At 43.6% G+C, this 18467-nt stretch overlaps 1 protein-coding gene across 1 annotated transcript in view; it reads left to right on the top strand.

Moving 5' to 3' along the window:
- The window catches only part of LOC116842398, an 87752-nt gene that overhangs the window by 58413 nt on the left and 10872 nt on the right, over window positions 1-18467 (top strand). The window contains exons 3-11 of the mRNA XM_032811570.1: window positions 11521-11743; window positions 14217-14432; window positions 14583-14765; window positions 15413-15573; window positions 16209-16545; window positions 17120-17286; window positions 17394-17718; window positions 17804-18014; window positions 18105-18354. Coding sequence (XP_032667461.1) covers window positions 11521-11743; window positions 14217-14432; window positions 14583-14765; window positions 15413-15573; window positions 16209-16545; window positions 17120-17286; window positions 17394-17718; window positions 17804-18014; window positions 18105-18354 — 2073 coding nt within the window. The remainder of the gene's footprint in view (window positions 1-11520; window positions 11744-14216; window positions 14433-14582; window positions 14766-15412; window positions 15574-16208; window positions 16546-17119; window positions 17287-17393; window positions 17719-17803; window positions 18015-18104; window positions 18355-18467) is intronic.

Here is an 18467-nt window from a genome sequence, read left to right as displayed (position 1 = left end):
GGGGGGGGGGGAGACACTCGTGAGAATAATCGCCGAGATTTTCCTCACTTTCGCGAACGGTAACGCAGGTTGCCGCGGGACAAGCGTCATCGAAAGTCGCGCCGTTGAATCATTGTCCGGGACTTTCCTGCTTTCTCCGTCAGCGGCCGTGCTCGCGATGCTTTAGAAAGGTCACCGCCGGATCTCGCCCTGACTACGCGAGCAAGAAGAAGGCGTGTTCACCACGCGTGCACATGTATCGCTCGAACTCTCCTGGTCCCGTTCTTTATACGTTCGTCCGAGGAGCGAAATACGTGACGCGGCGATCGTCAGGGAGAATGTTAAACTCGAAAGAGGCGATTCGCGGCGCTCGAGGATCACAACCGAGCCTCTCCAGCTTTTGCAAACCAAGCGAAAAGCTACGTGCGTTATCTTGCTCGACGTTATCGCCGCGCAAGTCGTCGTAACACGCAAAGTCGTTTCACGTAAAATGGAGTCGCGTCGAGCGCGAGAGGAAAGCGCGCTGTGACAACTCGCCCCGGAGAACTCTCCCGTATGTCATCCTCGAGGACGCTGAAAACCGCGCGGCAATCATTTCCGCTTGGTGGACGAGAACGCACGCACGCACGCGCGCGCGTTGTCCGCGTCTCGAGATGCTACGACGAGAAAGAAAACGAGAGTCTTTTAGTCGCAAGTAGTTTAAATATCGCAAAATAGATGCTTGAGAGAGAAGGATACGAAGAAGGAGGAGGAAGAGGAGGAGGCGGAGGTGGAGGAGAGTCGACGTCGTATTCCTCGTTCCGCTCTCGCGCCCTCCAAGAACGCCGCGCGGCTTTTTTCCCTCGCTGCCGTTCCGTCACGCTTAATTTATAATTTCACCACGTCACACATCGATCGTCTCGTGCGTGCGGCTTTCGCGAAAGACGCGACGCTGATCGCGCGAGCCACGTTCGGATCACCGATTTGGAATGCAGAAACGACTTAGCGGAGAACCTCGCACCGCCGTAACACCTCCGCAAGCCGAAGAACAGCTCAGGAGATCAGTCATGCGTATTTGCCTCCATAGTAAACTCGCAAGTGGACATTTGCTAACTGGAGAGCATTCGCAAGTGTTCACTACTCGCGAGATTTCACACTGAAGAAGAAGACTCATGATCACTTCCTCCCTCAGAGCTGAGGAGAGAATCCGCACTGAGAGAAGAATTTAGTAAATATTATCAAAATTTGGTTACTATTACTAAATGATAGCGTAAATATAGCGGATCAAAGCTATGGCAATACTTATTAATTAATTTAGTTCTGTAAAATAAATTATTTATTTGACAGAAGTAAAATTTATTTGCTTCCAGAATATATTTGGTAAATAAAACTTATTGAATAGTTGAGCAAAATAAGCGATTTTGTAATAGTTACAAAATTTTTGATAGGTTCAACCAACTATTTGTAATGATAGATATTGAAACGATGTAATAGCTGCAAATGAATGAATTTTTCGTTGTGCTGCAACAAAACATACTTATACTGGTAACAAAATAGAACTCGTACCTACTGAATTTTTTATTATATGGGATATAACGATTTCATAACAATTATCAAATATCTGTTCATAACTGTAATATATTTTATATTAAATATTTAACATTAAGTAACTATTACTAAATTATTTAATTGATGTTACTGTGAGTGCAATTACGTCATACTCCCGATCTATTAAATATTTGGTAATTATTATCATATTTAGTATTAGTTACTAAGGATTCAATGAATTTCTGTAACTAAATGCAGTTTTTTATAGTTACCAGTCTTTTCTTTCAGTGCGAGACCTTACCTTGGACGTGTAGCGAGTGCGTTAATACCTATGTCTTTTTATTTCTTAGTTTAATATTATTTATTACTTAAGTTTAATATTATTTACATACGTTTAATATATAACTGGTATGAGTGTCATGTACACAAAGAAAACGATTTATTGAATTAAATAAATGTTTCTTTGGAATAGAACAAATTATTTGGTTGACACAACGAAAATATTTCTTTGGAACTAAGCCGCAAATAAATATTTTTGTTGCGTCAAATAAAATTTTGTTCAATCAATCAAAAAATTTGGACTATTCCAAAGAGGCGTTTATTTGATTCAACCAAATCGTTCTCTCAGTGTATATAAAGCGGCTTCAATTACAGGATCAGGAAAACACATTTAGCATTTGCTATGCCTCCAGAATATATTAACTGGGGAGGGGGGAGGGGAACATTTCCGGGGATCTTTTGGGGATACTCTTGGCGATACTCTTGGCGATACTCTTGGGGATACTCTTGGGGATACTCTTGACGATACTCTTGGGGATACTCTTGGCGATACTCTTAAGGATACTCTTGGGGATACATTTGGCGTGCCTTTTTTTATAGGCAAACGGTTCTCTTATTGTAGTCATTATCAAAATATTATATTAAATATCGATATAATATTAAAAAAAGGCCTCGCCAAGTATTTTTTAGTGTAAGTTATTCTAGTTTTTTTAACATAATTGTATTTCTCTAATTATTTTATTTTTTATTTAATAATATATTATTAAATATACCAATAATATAAGTATAGTGATTTTTTTTATTGATATTAACTGCTGTATAGGTATCATTAAAATAAGAGAACCGTTTGTCTATAAAAAAGGCACGCCAAGGGCTTTTTGTATAAATTATTATAATTTTTTTTAATATTATTGTATTTCTCTTATTTTATTTTTTACTTAATAATATATTACTAATATATTATTAATAACATATTTAATTTATAAATATATTATATAATCAAAACTATATATGTTTATAAAATTAAAAAATGATTAATTATTCGCACTTGGCGAACCTCTTGATATCGTTTCTTTTGTAGAGAGTATATAAAACTGTCTTGTATTTTTCAATAGAGTAATGCTAACATGCGTGCACTTGGCTTCTTTTACTTTTTTTTATAGAGAACGCGTATGTCCTTTTAATCTTGAATTTAATTTCCCTCATACGAGCATCACGTATAAACTCGTCTCAACTTCAGAGTTAGGAAAGCACGCGTTAGCGTTCGCTCTACGTCCAGAATACAGCTTCTGGTCGTTTTTTCGAAGCCTCAGCACAGCGACTATGATTGATACGGTACCGGGAACGACCGTGAAATTGGTTTGACGCTAACGCAGGTATACTTGGTGAAACGGCCGGGGCTTCATGCGTGGCACGAGATCGTCGGCAGGCCGATTAGAGTGTTATAGAGACAGTGGGTTGGTTGGTTAGTTGGCTGGTTGGCCCAGTTAAATCGCTCGTTATCACCGCCAAAGTTATTAGACACGTCAGCGGCCAGTCGGTATGCTCAATAATTGACCCGATAACCTTTAAACCGCCGCTTGCACCGCGCGCACATGCAACCCTCTCGCTCTCGCGCTCCCTTCGCTCGCTCACGGACCGATGCATGTGCACGCGAGCAAATGTGCATATCGTGCATCTAGCAGGCGTGGTGGATCGAGCGCGCCTCCGTCACGTGTGCTCCGCTGGCGTGTTCCTCGGTACCTCCTTAACTTAGCGTGCTAGTTTTACTAGGTCGCGGCTACGGCGAGCGTGGCCGCCGCCTCCTTCACACGGCCCCGTCCTGCGACGGATCTCCTCGTCTCGTCGAGGCAGAAAGAAAGAGAGAACGAGACCTGCGACGGGAACGGAGAAGAGGAAAGAATCAAATCGGCGGCGCTCTCTCACACGACTCGTCGGCGCCTCTCGGAGACGACGCACGACCGGGCACGATGCTGCAGGGAGCGAGCGAGACTCTTGTCCCGTCTTCCTCGTGGTCCCGGCGATTCCGCGTGTCCGACTTCGCGACGGTGAACGCTCGCGACAGATCCACGCTTCCTCGAGCAGATAGGTGGGACAGAAGAACTGTGATTGCTTGATTCAGCAAATCTGCGGCCTGATGGGCAAAATTGAGCGTCGCGACTAAGCAGATTCGCTCGTGCCGCGGAGAAATCGCGCGTGGAGGCCGTTGATTAAAATTTCGTCCTGAAATTGAGAGAATCGACAAATAATCGATCAAATTAATAGACCAATCAATTGTCATATACTCCGCATAAAAATTTCTTAGCGTTTTCCTAAGTGCAGGTTAGATTTTTGTGCAACTAATACGACGTAAATTTTCTAGAAAAATATCAGTGTTCTGTCGAGAAAGTTTTCAATTTCAGCATCCCCTTAATGTGTACCAAATTTCCCCTCGATAGGACTCTCTAAATATCTCGGTGCATCTCATTCAAAATGAGTGAAAAGTGGCAGTGTTTTCACACTCGAGGCGATAGTGAAAATGTTACTACTCGAAATCGCAATCGTGATCGTTTCACTCGCGTTTAGAGTGGACTCCGACTCCACACGAGCGAACGTTTCAGTCGATTAGAGTGCGATTACATTCCTATAACGATGGGAGACATCGGATTCATTCCTCCAGATTTCGAGTGAAAATATTCATTCTACTTTTCGAGTGAAATTTCACGCCAAGAAATTTAGAGAGTACAATTAACAAGAGAACTCGTTACCTCAGCAAATGCTGGTTTCGTCGGTCATTCCAACGTTACGTTTTTTCATTAGTCTCCGCAGAGAATCGTTCTGACTGTGTCGACAACTCTGTCGTCCACTAATATCAAACTTTACCAAGTACTGACACAAATCAAGCTCTGCTGCTTAGTTCCTATAACACAGAAAACTGACTGGCCGTACACCGCGGCGGGCACTAGATTTGCTAAGCTAGGCGAGGCTTTCAGTTGTAACAGCAAATCTTTTTTTACGTGTACGTGTCCGTGCACGAGGGGGAGGATACGCTTTATATCTCTCCTTTTCGGTGCGTTGTTCTCCCTCGACTCGCTGCAGAACGAGGTAGCGTCGTCGTACGTCACCCATTGTTGGGCTCCTCGCGAGACGCCGGGCTTGAATTAGTAGCAGGCCGCCGGAGACACACGCGTTTGTTCGCCGGCGAAATTCGCATGAAACGCGACGGCATTGTGCTCTCGCGGATCGAAAGTCCCTTGCCGTCGTATATTTATTATTTATTGGGAGCTGTGCGATCCGACCGCCGCGCTTTTCCTTCGTGGGTGCGCACGTGCCGCGCAGGAGCCGTGCGATGCGCGCACGCAAAAACGGAAAGTAGAAAATCGGCGTAGCCGCGATATTATTGCACGTCGCGGACGTGAAATTTATTTTATTCTACCTGACAGTCCGTCCCTTTCCTCCGAGCGCCGGTGCGCGTCTTCTCTCCGACGCGAAACGTCCCACATGCGTTTACAGCTGTCGTTCGAGATCCACTTATGCCGCGGGAGATGCGGGAAGAGAGAGAGATTAATAGATTTCGCGCGGACAATGGTCGCGTCGCGAAACGATAGAAAGTCGCGGTCCTCTCGTCGGCGCATCCGCACAATAAGATCCAATTCGGCTCACTTTTCAGCCGAAGTAGAATCTCCTGTCCGGAATTTCTTGCTGTGAAATCGCGCGCGCTAATCGCCGCCGCGCGGAGAAGTGGAAAATCGTCGGCAATCGGAAAGCTACATTACCCGATTCTCGATCTGGATACTACTACGTTGGCGCCGCGTCCTTTGTGGACCCGTTGCCGACATTTCACGAACGTTTCAGTTCACCATTTCAGGAGAAAGGCAATTTGAAGCTGATTTGAGGCCGTTAAAGTCAATTTCAGGTTGCTCTTCTCCATGAAGAAGTGACCAAAAATGGTCACCAATGGTCGAAACATACTAACTGCGCTAGAAATTTATTCCATAGTACCGATTAGATCGATCCCAATTAATTATGTAGTTTGCATAAGGTGATGTTATTATCAAATATAAGTTCCTGATAAATCATGTAAGGCAACGTAACAATTACGATCTTATTAAAATTAGAACTCTCTAGATCTTATTAAGAACTCTCTAGTTTCAAGGTGCTGTTTCTTGTAATCCCATATTTTAAGCGAAAACTTTTATCAGAAGAGTGTTCCTCTTCTAATGAAGTGGACTTCACTCGGAAATTAGATATTACTCTTTTCCCTTTTTGAATCAAGCAGAGTATGTTTACTTCAAAGGTAAAGTGCCTTCTTGCTAGAAGGAATTTTTCATTAAAAGCAAGATTTGTATATTGCAGATGAAAAGGCGAAATTCCTATACGAACTTTAAGGATATTATACTCAGAATATTTTCCTTTTCTTGGTTTTAGAAGAGTCCCCTTGAGAGGGCCATATATAAGAATAAAATTCTCTAAGATTCAAAGAAATATTCTAATCGTCTCCTTCTCATTCGAGGGTGCAGTCACATTCTTTGGATGTATTGATAGTCAGAATCTCACTAATAATTAATTAACATCACCTTATGCAAACCAGATATTTAATTGGGATCAAGCTGAGCACCATATACATTTCTAGTCGGGGATCCACGAGGAACTCGGCAGAAATCTGAAATCCAGGTCCAGCATTTCTTCACGTCGCGAAAGCCTCGAATATCAGTCATCCGATTCGATCACGGAAGATCTCCTCCACTCATTCCACTTTTAATAAACCGAACACGCGAGTAAATGAGCGAATGCGTTCCAGAAGCCGGAGCTGCGGCGCCGCGGCCGCCGCTCTCTCACCTCTCCGATATGAAGTAAGCAATTACAAGATTCCGCGGCGGAATTATTTAGCGCACGCGGGGGAGTTCGGCGGCAGTCTCACTCACGCGATGCTTCACGGGGCCTGGATCTCTCTTCTCGAACGCTGCATTATTCAGCGGCTCAATTGGACCCCTCGATCTCTCACGTGGCCGCACGTCGTTTCCTGCGGATCCTCTCGACAAACGGCTGCGTCTCGCCGCCGTTCGCTCGACGTAGGAGAGCACTTCGCTCCGCATAGAAAATTTCTTCGGGATCTTTTATTGAGATCCAATCCGATTTCCCGAAAAATAATTCTTTAGGAAATCGGAATAAATCCCTAATCAGAATTATTTCATATAGTTGGAATGAGAATGGGATTTCTATTTGGTACACGGAAAAAAAGGATTAGCAGCAAACTAATTTGTTATATATAGACAGTTAAACATAATTCGCTGCGTTAGCTGCTTTTTCTTTGCTGCGGGAGCCTATTTCCTTGCTATGACAACAAGAAAATTTGCTCGTGCAGCAAGAAAAGTGCCGCAAATTTGCTACAGATGGACAACATAATTTAGCTACTTTTTTGTTGCAGAAGCAGATTTTCTTGTTATCTTAGTGAGAAAATTGATTCCTGTAGTAAAGGAAAAAGACTAACACAGCAAATTATATTTAGTTGTCTATATCTTTTTTTCCGTATATCGTAAATCGCATCAAATGATGCACCTGTTCAAGTTTGGGCAATCTGATCGGAATCTATGCTGTACTTGGGAATGTTTGGGACAAGAATGGAATTTCTAATTGATATCGCAACACAATATACCTGTTTGGAACAAGTTTGAACGGTCGAAATCTATGTTATACTTGGAAATTTTTGGGAAATTTCTATACGGGACAAAGAACCCATGTTTGGAATAAAAATGGGATTCATCACTGATATCGCAACACGATATACCTGTTTGGAACAAGTTTGAACGGTCGAAATCTATGTTATACTTGGAAATTTTTGGGAAATTTCTATACGGGACAAAGAACCCATGTTTGGAATAAAAATGGGATTCATCACTGATATCGCAACACGATATACCTGTTTGGAACAAGTTTGAACGGTCGAAATCTATGTTATACTTGGAAATTTTTAGGAAATTTCTATACGAGACAAAGAACCCAGGTTTGGAATAAAAATGGGATTCACCACTGATATCGCAACACGATATACCTGTTTGGAACAAGTTTGAGCAATCTAATCGGAATCTGTTGCTATACTTGGTAATGCTTGGGAAATTTCCATGCGGGACAGAGAACTTATATTTCCCAATTGGTATTCTACAAGGATACCAATTGGGAAGTAACTAATCTCGAGAGAAATGTATGCATTCTAATCAGAATCTATGTTGCACCTGAGAAAATGTTGGGGAATTTTTATGCGGGATGTTCTTCTCGCCTCGGATGGAAGGAACGGCACGTCGATGGAAGTAACGGAGCGGCGCAGCAGCGGTGGCCTCCTCCGGTCTGTGTCGTAAAACGGACGGTAATTGCGCTATCGCGGTATTATGATTAATGCGCCCGCGCTTCTCTCATAATTACGTCGATGTATCCACGAGATGCGCTGCGCCGCGGGAGGGAAACCGCTCCGTTGAAATTCCTCGATCTTTCTCGGCCGCCCGACGTCATCGACACCTCGACGATGCCCCCCGGGATCTTTCTGTCGAACAAACTTGTCGACACGAGACAATGCTAAACGACAATTGTTCCCGTCCTGCAGAATCGCGAATCTCCGTTGAAGCATCTCGCGAACGTCAGTCAAACTCAAATATAATTAACCTTTAGGCTGCCGGCATTTTTTCATTAAAAAAGTGATTTTTTTTCTCAACAATTTTTCTATATAAGTAACATACATACATGGCGTGGAATTTTGAGATTTGTGCAGAGCCACAAAAGTGGCTTTCCCGGCAGTCTGAAGGTTAATGAGTAAAATTTACAATCACGCGCGCGATTACGAGTCACGGAATTCTTCTCGCTATCTTCAGGAGCGCGAGATATCATCACCGCACCCGTCAGATCTCGTCCTGACAATTACGTAAGGAACACGGCGCTTCCCGGGCCGAGACTGCGCGGCGAGCGCGGGGAAGCGAAGCGAGACGAAAAGAAGACCACACGGGGACGCTCGTCGTCACGGTCATTCGAAAGGTTTCGGCGACCCGTTACGGCGACGGGACGCACGGAGTCGGCGAGGAGGAGGTCCCTGACCCCGAGCGAGAGAGCCCCCTCGTCGTCGTCCGTCAATGCCGCGTACGCCTTTTCTCCCGCGGCTGAAAGTGAACTAACCGGAAGCCGATGTGTGTACAGACGCATGCGGACGGACGATCCTACGGTACTCGCCGGCCGAACACTGCGCGGATTGCGCAATTTCCGCGTGCGTCGACGTCGTCGTCCTGCTTGTCCACGGGGAGGTTCTCGAACCGGACAAATCGCGCGTCTCGCGAACGACAGACCGCGCGAGTCTTCCGAATTCATCCGTATAAAAATTCCCTAAGATTTTCTCAGCATAGATTCAGAATACCCAAATTTGACCTAAATTTTGGCCCTGTTAAATCTTGAATTCTGCAACGTAGTAGGAGCTAAGTTAGCAAAGTAGATTTAATTCTAATGATACAATTTACTCCTACTTTTACTCTGATTATATCCGAAATTTCTCTTCATTTTTTTAGCGTCAAAATAAGTTGCATTGTAAGCTTCAGAATATCAAAATAAATGGAATAATGAGACTGAAAAAATCTTGAATTCTGCAACGTAGTAGCAGCTAAGTTAGCAAAGTAGATTTAATTCTAATGATACAATTTACTCCTACTTTTACTCTGATTATATCCGAAATTTCTCTTTTCATTTTTTTAGCGTCAAAATAAGTTGCATTGTAGGCTTCAGAATATCAAAATAAATGGAATAATGAGACTGAAAAAATCTTGAATTCTGCAACGTAGTAGCAGCTAAGTTAGCAAAGTAGATTTAATTCTAATGATACAATTTACTCCTACTTTTACTCTGATTATATCCGAAATTTCTCTTCATTTTTTTAGCGTCAAAATAAGTTGCATTGTAAGCTTCAGAATATCAAAATAAATGGAATAATGAGACTGAAAAAATCTTGAATTCTGCAACGTAGTAGCAGCTAAGTTAGCAAAGTAGATTTAATTCTAATGATACAATTTACTCCTACTTTTACTCTGATTATATCCGAAATTTCTCTTCATTTTTTTAGCGTCAAAATAAGTTGCATTGTAAGCTTCAGAATATCAAAATAAATGGAATAATGAGACTGAAAAAATCTTGAATTCTGCAACGTAGTAGCAGCTAAGTTAGCAAAGTAGATTTAATTCTAATGATACAATTTACTCCTACTTTTACTCTGATTATATCCGAAATTTCTCTTCATTTTTTTAGCGTCAAAATAAGTTGCATTGTAAGCTTCAGAATATCAAAATAAATGGAATAATGAGACTGAAAAAATCTTGAATTCTGCAACGTAGTAGCAGCTAAGTTAGCAAAGTAAATTTAATTCTAATGATACAATTTACTCCTACTTTTACTCTGATTATATCCGAAATTTCTCTTTTCATTTTTTTAGCGTCAAAATAAGTTGCATTGTAGGCTTCAGAATATCAAAATAAATGGAATAATGAGACTGAAAGTAGAATCAAAATTTTGACTCGTGTAGATTAAATAGAATAAAAATAGAATAAATAAATGGAATAATGAGAATGCAAGTAGAATCAAAATTTTGACTCGTGTAGATTAAAAAAAGATTTAGGAATAAAATGTAGGTTTTAGAGTATCAAAATAGATGTTGAATAGAATAATATGGTTGAAAGTAGAATCAAAATTTTGACTCGGGATTGCACCTTTAACCAGAACCCATAATTATCGTGGCGAATCGAGCTGGATCCCAATTAGATCCCAAGGAATTTTCTATGAGGCCAGTGGAGAACCGCTTCCGTATCGCTCGCGATTTCCTCGGTTTAGATCGCAGCTGGATAAAGTGTGCTTTTGTATCCTACGACTGGAGTCTCTTGTTGCTCGAGGAGCGTTTGTGAGCGAATGTTAAGCGTGCTCGAGAATAGTTGGAGTAGAATGGCGGCGGCTTCGCCGTCTTCTTTTATTTGCTCCTCTCCTTCTCTCTACGTCTGCCTGTTTGTCTTCGCGTGTTTCCTCCTTCTTGTCGCCGGATTAGAACGAAGTGTACTCGTTACGATGCCGAGTTCCATCTGGTGTCGTGCTCGGCTAGCATGACCTGGGAGAAAGTGGCCTCTTATCACATTGCGACACGTGTGAAAAAGTGCCGAAAAAGGTCGTAAACGGCGAAAGCGTGCGCGAGCCGCGACTCCCGTTCTTGATGAACTTGAGAAGTTGATGAGCTTAGGGGATTGACGATGTCTATTAAAGTCGGTCGAGAGCCGGGAGAGAAAGAAAACGATATAGAAAGCGGTAGCCTTAATTCGACCCCGTAATTGCGGTCAGCGATCGATCGCGATAAAATCGCCGGCGATGAATCGGAATTCGGATTGCGGCCTTTCGTCCGCACCGCCAGCTCTACGAGGTCTGGACTAATTCTCAAAGAGAATTTCAGATCAACATAAAGACCGGCGGAAAAAACTGCCAGATCTTTCTCGCGATGAAACCAGGTGGCTGAAAGATCGCCTGAGGCCATCGAGGATAACGGAACCGCCTTGACAATCGAAAGTGTTACGCTTTTTGTTGTAGATGTTAATTGCGAATTTTGCAAAGAAAACCACCGAATAAATATCGTTTATCCTTCAGATATTTTCTCCCTCAGTGTACTTTAATGATATATCTTAGCAGCTACATATTTCAGCTCCTGCGGCCTTCCTGCGTGCGACTGATATCATCTCTGTTTTCCTGTTGCAGCTGCACCGTCGTGCTGTTCAATCCACGTAGGAACAGCCAGGCGCACGTGCTGAACGCCTGTCGTAAGACTGTGACTTCCTTGGCGCTCGCGGGAGACGGCAAGCTTCTGGCCACCGGCGAATGCGGTCACATGCCGAACGTTCGTGTCTGGGACATCTCCGATCCGCACAATGCCGTGCAGATCGCAGAATTCTCCGGACACAAGTACGGTATCAACTGTGTGGTGAGTACTTCGAGAGATCGAACGCCTTCTTCCTCACCGTCTCCGCGTGGCCCGATCCCGTGTTCGTTGCGGATAAGTAAAATCGGCGAGCAACTAAATGGACGACTTCGACTGTAAGGAGCACAATAAAAGAAATAAGGAGCAGGAAACAATAAAAGAAATAAGGAATAAGGAATACTGAAAACAAGAAATAACGCTATTCCTCTGTTCCTCTATTCTGCATTGATGAATTAGGTTTCATGTTTTAATATTGAACTGTTCCCTGTTCTCTACAAAAAAAATGGCTTAGTAATATCAGCTAAACCGTGATAGATGATCCAAACTTAGTCAAAAGGCTAATTGTTTAGCTGTCACTGCTAAGAATTGACTATGACAGCTAAAATGCATTCGCTATGAAATACAAATATATTAGGTGACATTAAAAATACACATTATTTCAAGTAATTAAGAAAATGGCAGTTATTCCTAAATTTCTTATCATATGCATATATTAGAAAGTTTTTTTTTTAATTTCTTATCATATGCATATATTAGAAAGTTTGCCGCACAGCTACAATTATTTGCTGCAGTCATTTGTTTCTAGCAGCTATTATTTCTCGCTGTAGCTAAATTTAAACAGCGAATAAATTTAGCTTCGGTAGTATCGACATTAGCTGTCCCTATTTCAGTGACACATCTTATCTGCCACAGCTATTTTTTTAGCTCTGGAAGCTAGTTTTTTTTTTTGCGTGTATTCTCGATTCCCTATTCCTCATTCCTTTTATTGTGCTCAGCTCCTTACTCCCGGTCGCTGTCGCAAAATGTTAGTCCAGAGAGTGCTGCTTTCGTAACTCAAAGCGCCGCGAGAAAGCCGGCCGCCGGTGAGCGCCCTTGTTTATCGTAATGCGATGACATAACGCAACACACGCGCGCCGCGCGTTTTATAATCCGCGCGCGCGTAAGTAATAGAGGATAATAACGCGCGGCTTAAGTCGCGCATTGGAAAGGGGAGAGGAGTGCGCATAGGAAAAACGTGTCTATTCCTAGCTCGCAGTCGATAATGGCACTGCCGCAAAAAAGCACCACTCGACCGGCCGCCGTGAATTGCGCGTTACGAACGGATCATATGCTCTATTCACAAAGCGAACGTGCTTGCGCCTTCGTACCTACGCGCCTGCCTATGCCACCTAGTCGTGGATCGTCGATTGGGAACGAGTACTTTTAAGGTCAAGATTTCAAGAACCGCTCCGAAGTTGAGCAATTGATTTTCTCGACGGAATACGTCGCGTTCCCCGAGCGACGGGCACTTCGCGATGCTCGCGAAGAGAAGAACACGCTGAATCGATTTAACACCAGTGACATTTAACATTACGATACTATCAGCTCTTGTTGACTCTTTGCGCTCCAAAAATGACGTTTCCCGGATAGAAAATTTCTTGGCACCTAATTGAGATCCAATCTGATATTCCAGAATAATTATGGATTCTACATAAAACTGTAATGTTTCAGACATATGCGATTTTAAGTGGAAAGCCTAAAGTTTTCCCAATATTTGTTTTGGTTTTTAATTTGCGTTAGAATTGAGTGAGATATTCTAAATGTTGTTGGATAGTAATGGATTCCAGTTAGATCCCGGAACATTGTCTACGCGGGGTGTAAAAGACCCTCGAGTCAATTTTATAGTTCAGTCGCGGCAGTTTAATCGTTCATAATTAATCTTTTAGCGAAGACATCCACTGATTATATATTAGTTTTACTGCACTAACACACCTGTGCTGAACTCTCATGGGCCCTATTTTAACTTCTGATTTATTCTTTTAGTACTCAGCAACGGGAAGATTGCTGCTTCAGCGTATAATTACTTTGTCGATCCGATCGTTCGAAAGAGAAAAAGACCCCTCGCATCATCTTTCCGACGATCGCTCTCTCGCGAGTTCACGCTGGAACCGAGATCGCTCGAGACCTCTCTTTCGGTCTCTCTTATTCCGCTTCTTTCAATCTCGTCCCGGCACGATTTTCGTTTCGCATTCGATCCGCGTGCATCGTGCCGGCGCGCCGCGGTGCGCGGTCACAAGGCGTCGACGCGCGAAGTACGAGCATACCGAATCGTTTCCGATGAATAACCAACGGTATTCCTTTCATTGTCCCGTAGTACACACCACTATATTCCCGTATAACGCAGCGCGCCGCGAGTCTCGCCGTGGCGCCGTGCGAGGAGCTTTTCCCAGGCTCTTCTCGATGCCCGGCAGAAAGAGAGAAAGAGAGATTTTTATCGTTCGCAATCGCGAATGATCACCGGTAATATCGCCTCGAATTATATTAATCGTGCGCGAGATCGTCCCACGATTAATAGTAACTCCGAAGTCGAGTCGCGCAGTACAAGACGCGACCCGGAGGATATCCCCTCATCTCAACTTCCCCTCTTTGTGTTTTTCTTTTCCTTCCCTTTCGCGCGTCGGATCCTTTCTCATTCGCTTTTGTCTCTCTCTCTCAGGCATTTTCGCCCAGCAACAAGTACGTCGTCTCGGTCGGCTCGCAGCACGATATGATCGTCAATGTCTGGGACTGGAGGAGCAATGTTAAGGTCGCGTCCAACAAAGTGTCCAGCAAAGTAAAGGCAGTATGCTTCGCGGAAAACGGCAACTATTTCGTTACCGTGGGCAACAGGCACGTCAAGTTTTGGTACTTGGAGTACTCGCGCAGCGCCAAGGTAATTGTCCTCCTTCGCGCCGCTCTCTCTGTCTCTCAGACACCTGAGAGTGGCTCGTTCTCCTCTCTTGTTCTTTCCTTCTCTTTTTTTTTTTTTTTTTTCTTAACAAAGATAGCAGCTTCATAGCTCACGCGATTCTCCGTTACGCAGTACAAGGAACCTGTGCCTTTGATGGGCCGATCTGCCATATTAGGAGAGCAGAGGAACAACGATTTCGTTGACGTAGCCTGCGGCAGGGGGGAAATGGCGGATTCTACGTATGCGATTACCAAAACGGGTCTGCTGTGTGAATTTAACAACAGGAGACTCTTGGACAAATGGGTCGAGCTGCGAGTAAGTCACACACTTTGGTTCTCGGCCGAGCTAAGGGGGAACACCACGGTGAGGGCAAAGAAAGAAAGAGTATAAAGAGAGATCTTTGGGGATTCTTTTGTTGCGTAACAATACATTTTATCAAATGGCTATTTTACATATATTAAATGCACGTTCTTTTAAAAAGATTTTTATGTTGTTTATTTAGAACACATGTTTTACGACGAGCTAAGTTCCGTAAGATGAGCCCTCTATCGACAAACATTGCTTCGATCACTGTTCCTGAACAGTCAATTTGAAGTCAATGAAAGCAAAAATGTTCAAAAACTGAACGAAAGTAACCTCGTTTGTACGTAGGAATTTTTAAGAAAAATTTACCTTTTACAAAATGACAGATTTTACAAGGAAAGATCACGAATTTTCGACAAAAAATTATATAATCTTTCATAGAACCCGATAAAAAATCAATTCTTTAAAGTTTCTATCGTGGTGACCCCCCCTAACTCGATTTTTCTACACATAAACGCATACACACACACACACACACACACACACACATGTGTCTCTCCGCTGTGCGCGACAAGGTGGAAAAAATCGCGAGATCGACAATCTCTGATAGGATTTCCGAGGGCGAGAAGAAATGATATCACGTCTGTGCGCTTTTACAGACGAGTAGCGCCAATTGCATGGCGGTCGGGGATAAGTACATCTTCATCGGATGTGCCGAAGGGATCGTGAGGTGCTTCAGTCCCAGCACGCTTCAATTCATCACCACGTTACCCAGGACGCATTATCTGGGGGTCGACGTCGCACAAGGCTTGTCCATCAGGTAAAAAAAAATGCGTCTCATAACGCTCTCTAAATTTCTTGGAGTGAATTTTCGCTCACAAAGCAAAGCGACCACTCGAAGTCAAGCGATTTTCCACTCATATAGGGCGAACTCTGCATCCTGAATTATCGAGTGAATAATTCCACTCAAAATTGAAGAGTGAATCTGACATGTTCCATCATCACAGAAAGATATTCACTCCATCGATTGAAACATTCGCTCGTGTGTAGTTGGAGTTCACTCTAAGCTTCGGTGAAACATTCACTCTTGTTATTCCGAGTGGCAGTATTTGCGCATTATCACTTCGAGCGAAAATACCGCCACTTTCCACTCGTCTCGAGTGAGATTCGACTCCGAGAAATTTGAAGAGTGCTAATGCAACCTCTCTCAGTCGTGTGACGAGCGAAGGACTTGAAGGAAAATAATTCACTTCTCAATCCAAGCTCAAAGAGATAAATTTGTGAAATAATTCTCATTATTCTATTGCGTAAACGTTTCATTGAATTATCAAGCGATAATTTACAGTCGATATCGATATCGCGACATTGAGTTATTTCCTTCAAACCGAATTTTCACGCTGTGGCGTCGACTTCTCCGTCCGCGGCATTCACGAGATATCACGGGCATTCTTTCAGTCACATGTCCCAGCACCCACCCGAGGCGAGGTATCCGGACGCGATCGCGTTGGCGTTCGACGAGCGCAACAACAAGCTTACTTGTGTCTACAACGACCACAGCATCTACGTTTGGGATGTAAGGGACATCAGGCGAGTTGGCAAGTCACATTCGTTCCTATACCATTCGGCCTGCATCTGGGGCGTCGAGATGTATCCGGCCGGTCCAGACTGCATCGGCGCCATGCCGGCTGGCAGCTTCATCACTTGCTCCAGCGACGACACAATAAGAGTCTGGAATCTGGAGAAGGACATCTCGTCGAACGATACCTTGTACAAACGAAATATTTACAGCAACGTGAGTGTCTTTCTCATTAATCCACAGTCATAATGCACAATCAATGTTACAACACACTTGTTACTACAATGATTGAGAAACTCCGTTCACGGATCATTTTGTTTTTTTTTTTTCTTATTCATTTGTGTAAGGCCTAGTTGCACCAACATTATTTTGGTTTTAAGCGAAACTTAAACATATATCTATATTTATCTTTATTTTTAAATAAATGAAGACAGACATATATTTAAGTCTCACTTAAAACCAAATGTCAGATGACATAACAAAATAACGTTGGTGCAATCGCACTTTAGACAGACTTAATTTGTTTATATAGACATGGAAAATAAATTGTAACACTGGTAGCGATTGTATAGAAGCAGCAATTTTTAGTAAAGCTAAACTTTATGTGAGAGATATGTGTTACATATATGTGACGCCAGTAACAAACGTATTGTATAGATATTATGCTCGTGGTCGAAAAATTTGAGTTTAATAAGAATATGGAGGCTGCTATGGCGGTTTTATATATCACGTCATCGAGAAAGAAGAAGTTGACGGTCTTATTTCTCTCGGTTCTCCCTTTTGCCAACAGGAATTGCTCAAGGTACTATACGTCGATCCGGAGTTGACTTACCTGAAGGACCTGGACCTGGCTGCGGCCGGATCCACGGAGAAGAGCGACGCGTCTTACGACGGCCGTAACGGCGTGAGATCGATAAGGGTCGGTCCAGACGGCAAACACCTCGCTTCCGGCGATAGGTGAGCTTGATCGAATTAATACAGGCGATTAATGGGAGCGCCAGAGATAGAGAGACGCGCCCCGAGGTAACGCGCGATTCGTTTCACCGTGCATTGTTCTTCCGCAGATCTGGCAACATTAGAATTCACGACGTCTCGTCGCTCGAAGAGCTGTGCTTAATAGAGGCGCACGATGCCGAGGTGCTGTGCCTGGAATACTCGAGGTTCTCGCGGTACTCCGTGGACGCCCCGAGGCTGTTGGCGAGCGCGTCGCGGGACCGCCTGATACATGTCTTCAGCGTGGATCAGGGATACAATTTCCTGCAGACGCTCGACGATCACAGTTCTTCCATTACTGCCGTCAGATTTTTCAATCAAACGAATCAGGGTAATCAAATACAGATGGTGTCCTGCGGCGCCGATAAGAGCATTATTTTCAGACAGCTGCAATCGGTAAGACCCTGTTCTTCTCAGCGATTACATTCGATTTGATTCACGGGAGCGCATCTTATTCACGCTACGCTGCTCCGTCTTTTAGACACCAGGAGGAATGCCACAGTTCGCGAGAGGTCACAACGCCCAGGGAAAGACTACTCTGTACGACATGGAGGTCGATTCCGGGCAAAAGCACGTGTTAACTGCCTGCCAAGATAGAAATATTAGGGTTTACAATGTTACTACGGGTAAACACAGCAAGACTTTCAAAGGTTCCGTCGGCGAGGACGGCTCGTTGATCAAAGTCGTCTTAGGTGAGAAACAAGTTCATTTACTCGGATCTTTAGATCGCGCTCGTGACTTTATGACCTATAATAATCGCGTGTTTCGTCTTACTCTTCCAGACGCGTCCGGTATTTACGTAGCTACCTCATGTACAGACAAGACGCTGTGTGTGTACGATTATTACAGCGGGGAGTGTATGGCCACTATGGTCGGTCACTCGGAACTGGTGACGGGTCTGCGTTTCAGTCCGGATTGTCGTCACCTCGTGTCCGCGAGCGGCGACGGCTGTGTATTCGTGTGGCGCGTTCCGCACGACATGGTCGTGACTATGCAGGCTCGTCTCGCACAGCAAGCGATGCGCGCCGGCAAGTGAGTATACTCATTATCTTTGTAATGTGTAACATAAAGTCATTAGGTTAATTTAGAAATTTTCTCATGAATTGATTTAGATGCCTCCCTATGAATACCGAAAGACAATACTA

The sequence above is a fragment of the Odontomachus brunneus genome, unplaced genomic scaffold (genome assembly GCF_010583005.1).
Source record: "Odontomachus brunneus isolate Ranch 3 - 2012 unplaced genomic scaffold, Obru_v1 Obru_scaffold_025, whole genome shotgun sequence".
NCBI classification, from domain to species: domain Eukaryota; kingdom Metazoa; phylum Arthropoda; class Insecta; order Hymenoptera; family Formicidae; genus Odontomachus; species Odontomachus brunneus.
This window is presented reverse-complemented; position numbering and strand designations above follow the sequence as displayed.